This window comes from Ochotona curzoniae, unplaced genomic scaffold (assembly GCF_017591425.1).
Source record: "Ochotona curzoniae isolate NIBS_2020 unplaced genomic scaffold, NIBS_Ocur_1.0 contig_1221, whole genome shotgun sequence".
Taxonomy (NCBI): Eukaryota; Metazoa; Chordata; class Mammalia; order Lagomorpha; family Ochotonidae; genus Ochotona; species Ochotona curzoniae.
The window spans coordinates 204,548-213,584 of NW_024464993.1; the positions used below are offsets into that span (position 1 = coordinate 204,548).

At 47.3% G+C, this 9,037-nt stretch overlaps 1 protein-coding gene across 1 annotated transcript; it reads left to right on the top strand.

Moving 5' to 3' along the window:
* Positions 1-1,714: 1,714 nt before the first annotated feature.
* Positions 1,715-1,999, top strand: LOC121167597 (10 kDa heat shock protein, mitochondrial-like). The gene has a single exon (XM_040997101.1). The coding sequence runs from the start codon at positions 1,715-1,717 to the stop codon at positions 1,997-1,999; it is 285 nt and encodes a 94-aa protein (XP_040853035.1).
* The last annotated feature ends 7,038 nt before the right edge of the window (positions 2,000-9,037 follow it).

Genomic DNA, 9,037 nt, shown 5'->3' on the forward strand with positions numbered 1-9,037 from the left:
TGAATCATCGGATGGAAGATCTTCCTCTCTGTATATCCACCTTTCCAATAAAAAAATAATAAAAAAAATAAATAAATCTTTAAAAAAAAAAAAACTCTTCTATTTTTTAGAAAAAAAAATATTTTTATTGGAAAGGCAGATCAGATTCATGGAAAGACAGAAAGATCTTTCATGTGCTGATTCATTCCTCAAATGGCTGTGACAGTCGGAGCTGAGCTGATCCAACGCCAGGAGCCAGGAGCCTCTCTCCCACATGTGTGCAGGGTCCCAAGGACTTGCTGCATTCTCTGCTGCTTTCCCAGGCCAAAAACAGGGAGCTGATTAACAGTGGAGCAGCTGGGAGTCAAGCCAGCACTCACATGGGATGCTTGCATTTGCAGGTAGAGGATTAGCCAATTGAGGCATCACACCACCCACAGTATATAGCCTTTTTATCTCAAAGTGGCTTCAGCGATTCACAGAGCCGCGTGGACTGAAGGCTCCTCCCTAACATTTCCAGACCTAACAACCTATTTCTTTTCATCACTGAATAGCATTCCATTATCAGGATTCATCAGTCTATGCGTGATTCACTTCCTGAGGAAGAGCTTTGCTGCTTCCAAGCGTTGGCAGTTGTGAACAAAGATATAGTAACCATCCAGGGGCACTGTTTTTTCTGTTCTTTCTTTTTTTAAAAAAATTTTTTTTTTTAAGATTTATTTAGGGCTAGCACGACAGTGTAATGGTTAAAGTCCTTGCCTTGAACATGCCTCAGGATCCCATATGGGCGCCAGTTCTAATTCTGGCAACCCTGCTTCCCATCCTGCTCCCTGCTTATGGCCTTGGAAAGCAACAAATCTTTAGTGATTGACTGTTCAGCTCATGCTGAGCCTACTTTTTAAAATATTTGTTTATTTGGAGCTGGCATGTAGGCTAATCCTCTGCCCTGTGACTCCTGCATCACATATGGTGCCGGTTCATGTCCCAACTGCTCCACTGCCCATCCAGCTCCCTATTTATGGTTTGGAAAAACAGAGGAAGATGATCAAGTTCTTGGGCCTCTGCACCCACATGGGAGACTCAGAAGAAGCTCCTGGCTCCTGGCTTCAGATCAGCTCAGCTCCAGCCATTGCAGCGATTTGGGGAATGAACCAATGGATCGAAGACCTCCTCTCTTTCTTTCTCCTCTCTGCAAAAGTTCCCTTCAAAATAAAAAGAAATCTTTAAGCTATATTTTTATTTAGGGTCCGGCACCATAACCTAGCAGCTAGGGTCCTCACCTTGTATGCACTGGGATTCCATATATAGGCACTGGTTCTAATCCGGGCAGCCCCACTTCCCATTCTGCTCCCTGCTTATGGCCTAGGAAAGCAAGAAGGCCCAAAGCCTTGGGACCCTGCACCCATGTGGGAGACCCAAAAAGAAGTTCCTGGATCCTGGCTTCAGATCGGCGCAGCACCAGCCGTTGCAGTCACTTGGGGAGTGAATCATCAGACAGAAGATCTTCCTCTCTGTCTCTCCTCCTCTTTGTATATCTGACTTTGTAATAAAAAAATAAATAAATTTTAAAAAAACACCAATCAACGGCATATCTCTATGATGTTAGTAAAATCGCCCTATAATTCTTCTAGTTAAAAAATTATGAAAGCAGCTAAAACAGCTACATTTTCTATGCTCTAAAGAGTTGCAAGGACACTCCTTGTGGCGGCGTGCCAGCGGAGCAGGAGCTGCGGCCATGGCGGGACAAGCATTTAGGAAGTTTCTGCCTCTGTTTGACCGGGTGCTGGTGGAAACCATCACCAAAGGAGGCATTATGCTCCCGGAGAAGTCCCAAGGGAAGGTGCTGCAGGCGACAGCAGTGGCTGTGGGATTGGGAAAGGGTGCAGAGATTCAGCCAGTTACTGTCAAAGTGGGAGATAAAGTTCTTCTGCCAGAATATGGAGGCACCAAAGTAGTTCTAGATGACAAGGATTATTTTCTATTTAGAGATGGCGACATTTTTGAAAAACACGTAGCTTGAAATCTGTTGAAATGGCATCACATGAAGCTGCCCATTCCACTGACGGTCTGAAATCTTTCATCACGTAAATAATTTCTGTGTCTCTTTTATAATAAACTAATGCTGTCTAATGACAAAAAAAATTTTTAAAAATAGTTGCAAGGACAAGCTAATCTTTAAGGTCACAGTAACTATATTTGTTGCCATAGCAGTTTCCGCTCATATGCCCATCACTTTCATTGGTTTGTAAGATTTTTATCAAGCCCTTTTCCAGAAGGCATGCTACATGTCTGGGCCAGATTCCATGGCAATGGGTAGGCACACAATAAGGTGTCCAGAAATGGCATGGGCTTAAGTGTGCTCCTGTGTGTAATTAAAGGCCCACTTACCAGGACATTATCAATAACATTAACTCCCAGCTCACATCAGTTACAGAAGCCACCTCACAGGAGCAAACAACAATGCCTCAATAGATCACAGAATTCTTAGTGCGATGGTTGAGCATCCATGCAAACAGGGAGCGAAACTGAGTCAAGGTGGTCAGAGAGACATCCATCGGGCCCTGACAAAGAACTGGAAGCTCCCCTGGGCCCTGCCAAACAGGGGAGCTGTTCTCTTCACTCCTTCGTGTCATCCACACCCTCTGCACGGACCCGGCATAGCCTCTATAGCAATTTAAACAGGAAATCAGTATAAAGAATTACTGGGTTGGGAAGCTAGTAGTGAAGTATAATAGGTTAAGTTTCTGCCTCTGTTGTCAGCATTCCCTATGGGCACAGGTTTGGATCCGGATGCTCCAGTTCCTACCCAGATCGTTGCTGATGTGCCTGGGAAAGCAGCAGAGGACAGCTCAAGTGCTAAGACCCCTACATGGGAGACCTGGGAAAAACATCTGGCTTCAGTGTGTCCAAGCCTTGCCTATTGCAGCCATTTGGGGAGGGAACCAGCAGATGAACGATCTCTCACTCTGTCTCCTCTCTCTCTCCAACTGTGACTTTCAAGTAAATAAATATTTTAAAAATGTATATAAGGAATTATTGAACAGTAATACATGGGAAATCCCACATGGTAAGAAAACTCCAAATGAGCCCCAGGTTTAGGAGGAATAAATCAGGAACAACAAACTGAGGAGTTCAGCCATCACCGGGTGAGGTAACTGCTGCTCACCACCCCGCGAAGCCTGTTTTTCTGGGCCTGCTGAGTTCAGCACAGTGAGTGGGTAACAAGAAGGCAAGACCTAGGCAGGACCCTGGCTCGGGCAAACCAGATCAAGTGACCGGAACAGGGTGTACAGGGTGTGCCGGCGCAACCAGAAAGGCCAAAGCACATGATTTCCACACTGCATAGGGAAGTTGCTGCAAGTTTTGGGGAGTTTTACAACAATGCTGCTTCTTCTTTTGTTTTTTTAACGTTGCATGAACCTGATGAGTAAGCATTAGGTGGGCCGACTCAGCAGGCTCACATCCAGGGACAGCTTATCACCATCTGATTGAGGCGCCTCCTAATCGACGGACGCCCTCTGGCGGTCGCAGCGGAGTGACAGCCTCCATACCCTATCTGATTAAAGCTGTTCATGCAAGGTACTTTTGTTTCAAGCTTCTTTGTTGTCAATCTTTCCATCTTGTCTTTTCCCACGTGCCCGACTATCCAGCAGGCCCTTTTGCCAACGAATCTGTACACATCTGTACGCAACCGTCTCCTTCGCCCTTGGAAGCACACAACCAAGAGCCTGGACTTAAGTCCCACCCTCTGGGAGGAGCTCCCTCCAGCGATCTGTTGCGGTAGCAACTGTAAACAGCTGTAATGCACTCCTCGGCTGTTGTCACGATGCCACGCAAAAATAAATTTAAAAATATATATATATAAATAAATAAAATCAAAGCCACTGTGAGGGCCTGGCGCAATAGCTTAGTGGCTCAAGTCCTCATCTTGAATGCGCCGGGATCCCATATGGATGCCAGTTTTTTTTTTTTTAATTTAAAGATTTATTTTTATTTTTGTATTGGAAATGCGGATATACAGAGAGGAGAGACAGAGAGGAAGATCCTCCGTCCGATGATTCACTCCCCAAGTGAGTGCAACGGCCGATGCTATGCCGATCCGAAGCCAGGAGCCTCTTCCGGGTCTCCCACGCGGGTGCAGGGTCCCAAAGCTTTGGGCTGTCCTCGACTGCTTTCCCGGGCCACAGGCAGGGAGCTGGAAGGGAAGCGGGGCTGCCGGGATTAGAACCGGTGCCCATGTGGGATCCCGGGCGTGCAAGGCAAGGACCTTAATCACTGTGCCACCGCGCCGGGCCCATAGATGCCAGTTCTAATCCTAGCAGCTCCACTTCCCATCCAGTTCCCTGCCTGTGGCCTGGGAAAGCAGTGGAGGACGGCCCAAACCCTTGGGACCCTGTACCAATGTGGAAGACCTGGAGGATCCTCTGGGTTCCTGGCTTCGGATCAGCACAGCGTCAGGCGTTGCACTCACTTGGGGAGTGAATCATCGGACGGAAGATCTTCCTCTCTGTCTCTCCTCTCTCTCTCTCTCTATATATATATGTATACATATATGTTTAAATATATTAAAAAATCTTTTTTAAAAAAAAGCCACTGTGAGAGGGATGCTGTACCACATCCCATTTGCCATGAGGTTTGCATGAGTCCCCATCCTCAGAAACTAAGTGGCCTGGGAAAGAACATTTTGGATGTGGAAATAAATGCGCTAATTCTTTTTATTATTATTATTGATTACATTGCATCATGCGACACAGATTTACAGGCACTGGGATTCCTTCCTCCCCTCCCCAAAACCCGCTCCCCCCCCCATGGTGGATTCTACCATCTTGTTGCATTACCACAGGTCAAATTCAGTTGAGATTTTTTTCCTTGCAAGCATCTACAAAGCATAGAGTCCAGCATCTTATTGTCCAGAAAAGTTTCAACAGTCTCTGGTCTGAAGATACAGCCGAAAAAGTATCATCCCAATCAATTAAAAGCCCTGACATTACATCGGTAACAATTTATAACGTAATGGAATTAGTTGACATGGTATTGTGTAACCAGCATGTTCAAAGAGAGAGAAAAAAACAAAACAAACAAACAAAAAAGAGTGCAAGTTCTGAACCACATCCTATGACTTCTACATTGACATTACAATTATTAGTTTATATACAGCTGGGTTCTATGCACCTTAAAATGGCTATAGATTACTATTCAGCTGTCTCATGTCTATTTTAATTTTAGTATTTAGCAGTTCATAGTGTTGAAGCATGATTTTGCAGAACCTGGCTGTTTTTTTGGTAGTCTAACTCCATAACTGTAACAAGACATATGTCAACAGTTTAGGTGAACAGTTTTAGGAGGGGTGTGCAGAGAAATCTTCAATACCCTAGTGAGGAGTAATTAATCTTCGTGTCCCACCCAGTGAGTTATAAGTGCATCCCCACTGCCCATTTCATGTTTCTAAGATTTCCTTGCTGTTCTCCATCTATTCTAGGTTTTTTTTGTTTGTTTATTTGTTAGTTTATTTTGAGGGGTTTCTGGAGCAATCCTGATGGTCATTATGAGAGAGGGTGGGGACCCAAAGTCAGAACCAGGCAAGAACCAGAGAAAGCTCCTCTCCCTAGTCCCGAAGGAAGTTTACTGTTTTGTTTCTGCGGACCGCTCAGTACTCCTGGTTGTCGTTCCGATGACCTTGGATCCTGCAAGGCGGGGTATGGGCTTCTTCCATCCCATGTGGGAGATCCAAATGGAGATGGGTGACCTCAGAGTTCTCAGCCGCCGAAGGCACTCCGATTCCCCGTGGTCTCTTTGGCGGTTGGGATGTAGTCCTCGGAGCTCGTACTGCTAGTCCTTGGTGAGGATCTAGGATTCTTCAGGGTTGGGATACATTCCTCTTCCTGTCTGCCTGCTCCACTCCTGCTCTGTGTAAATGCGCTAATTCTGAGTCAGGACCGAGTCCATCTCAGAAGGCATGAAAAAATCTCACTTTCCAGCACACACTCCCCTGGATCAATAGGATCCACTGCAGAACCCTGTTGCAAGCTTCCCATCACTCCAGGCGCTCTGTCCATGAACTTTATAAACAGTTGTGAATTCCCAATACCGAGATGCAAGGCAGAGTTACACTCTCATGACCTGTGCTTGCACAGGCTCAGGTGGAGCAGCATCTTGGCCAGCTGCCACAGCCCCCACAGCAGGCCATCTTCCCAAGCCCCTATCTCAGACCCCCCCATTCATTTATGGAGCCAGGGATTGTTGTGGTCGTTGCGTGTATCGTCCACTGAGGGCGCTGTTGCTGTCCCCTGTCACTCTGAGCCAAACCTTGGCACAAAACTCAACTAGATGCTTTTTTTTTCCTTCCACGGTCTCTCTTGTTTTTGTTTGTTTGTTTGTTTGTTTGTTTTGTTCTGTTGCTAGGGATAGGGGAGGAAATAAACAGGGGGAGATAAAGGGAGAAGCTCCACCCACCCTCCCAACCATCCCAGGATCCCTGCTGTGTGGGGCATGCTCCAAGGGCACTGCTCAAGTGGTTTTGATAGTTCAACTGTTCTGAATTGCTGCCAGTGTTGCCATTCCAAACACGATGCAATCTCTCCAGAATCAACTGGCTGATATAATCCACCCTACAGTCTCCATTTGCCCAGATTTTCACTGCCAACACTTGGCTGGGGTAGTTGATAAATTTGTTCTGGCCTCCGTCCTCTGTTATGGTACCAGGTGTCCCCTGCAGGTTCCATCGGACTGCCATATCCTCCGTGTGCACCTGGATATGCCATCCACTGCTCCACTTGAGCCACTGAGAAGAGTCAGCTTTGACACATGCACTCCCTGGTCAGACCGTGGAACTTGCAATTCTCTTCATGGTTGGGGTTCTGAGATCAGCAGTTCAGTTGAAGGGATCCCCACAGAAACTTCATCGGAGGTGATCCCAGACCTGATTCTTGTGTGTGCTTGCCAGTGCAGGGTCCAGCAAAGTCCATTGCCTCAATTAGCTTATGCATATACTGGTGGTTGCAATTGCTAGGTCAGTTCTGTTTCCAGCCCTGTCTTCCATGCAAACCAGTGGGTATTGCAGTCCAGCCTGATCCTGCCCACTTCATACTCAGCCCTGCAGCCTAGTCAGGAAGACTCCCCATAACTCCCACCAGGCCCGCCCCCTGCCCTGGTTCCTGTGTTTGGCACTATGTACAACAGACTGATACAGTCGGTCCCACATCCCATTCAGTTCTCCTACATGTGTTGAAGCCTAGTTAACTCAACCAGCTCCACTAACCAGCCCACACACGTACCGCTGGGTGCCATTCTGTCTAGCCATGCCTGCCCCAGTCCTGGTTCTCAATGCTCACCAATGGGAGTGGTAACCCAAAAGGGAGTGCCCTCTATTTCCCTACTAGGCCCACTCCCACTCCCAGATCATGCACTTTCCGGGTGGTTCTGCAGTTTAACTTGACAGAACTTGCCCTCAGTGCCAGCCTCTGCCAGCTGATGCTGCAGAAAAGCCCCACCAACACACACGTACTCTGACTTATGCTTGCACCAGTAGGAACAGTCAGCCCAGCCTGGCTTTCCCCTGATCTAACTCACATGAAGCCCACAGGTGTTGTAGCCCTGCCTGTTCTGGTCTGCCCCCATCCCAACCCACGCTCTCCAGTGGGAGTGGTTGTCCAGCAGAGGAGCTTTCCACATTCCCCCTACCGGTTTTGCCCCCTCCCCCCTGGTTCTCACATGTGCTGGTTGGGCGCTGCGCCCCAGCCTGGCATGGCCTGTCTCACCTTGGCATTTGCCAGTGGGTGCTGTAGCCCAGCCAGGCCCACCGCCAATTCCAGCAGGGGGGCCATCTCCCATAGGAACAGGCATGTTCTTGCCTGTTTGACAAATCACTGCCTTTTATTCTTTGTTATGGGAGGTGCTTCCCTCTCGGAAGCAGGAAGTCACTGAGGCATTTCCTGAGAAGGCAGACCAGGGAGGGATAGGAATGTTCAGAGTTCTCCCTCAGCGTCTTTTTGTATATTTATTTGTTTTATTTACTTCAAAGGCAGAGTTCACTTCCCAGATAGCCTCAACAGCTGGAGCAAAGCTGACCCAAAGCCAGGAACCAGGAGCTTCTTCTGAGTCTCCCACGTGGGTGCAGGAGCCCAAGGACTTGAGCCATCCTCTGCTGCTTTTGCAGGTCATTAGCAGGGAGCTGGACTGGAAGCTTCACCCCAGAGCTCCTCTGTGGGATCCAGTGTTACAGGAAGCGACCTGACCTGCAGTGTCACAAAGCCAGGGAAACAGATCCATTTTAACACTGCACCTGAATCCATATGAGGGCATGCTTTAGAAACATTCTGGGAGTGTATGTGTATACTTTACAGTATAACCTAGCACCTCAAAATCAGGAACCCTGTTTTCAACTGTTCACACACAAGGCATAGAACTGGAAATAAAATATCAGAAGCCATTCATTCATATTCATTGTAGGCATTTTGTACATTTAGTGAGTGGGGAAAAAATAGGAAATCTTTCTCCCAAATAAAAATAAGTCTTTTTAAAGATTTATTTATTTTATTGGAAAGGCAGATATACAGAGAGGAGAGACAGAAAGATCTTCCGTCCAACAATTCACTCCCCAAGCTGCACAATGGCTGGTGCTATGCCAATCCGAAGCCAGGAGCCAGGAACTTCTCCAGGTCTCCCACCCGGGTGCAGGGTCCCAAGGCTTTGGGCTGTCCTCCACTGCTTTCGCAGGCCACAAGCAGGGAGCTGGATGGGAAATGGAACTGTCGGGATTAGAACTGGTGCCCATATGGTAGCCTGGCACGTTCAAGGTGAGGACTTTAGCCACTATGCTATCGCGCCGGGTCCAAAAAATAAGTATGTTTTTAAAAGATTTATTTATTGGAAAAGCAGATCAGATTTTTTTTAAAGATTTATTTTTATTATTTTTTTATTGGAAAGGCGGATATACAGAGAGGAGGATACAGAGAGGAAGCTCTTCCGTCCGATGATTCACTCCCCAAGTGAGCGCAAAGGGCCGATACCATGCCGATCCGAAGCCAGGAGCCTCTTCCAGGTCTCCCAAGCGGGTGCA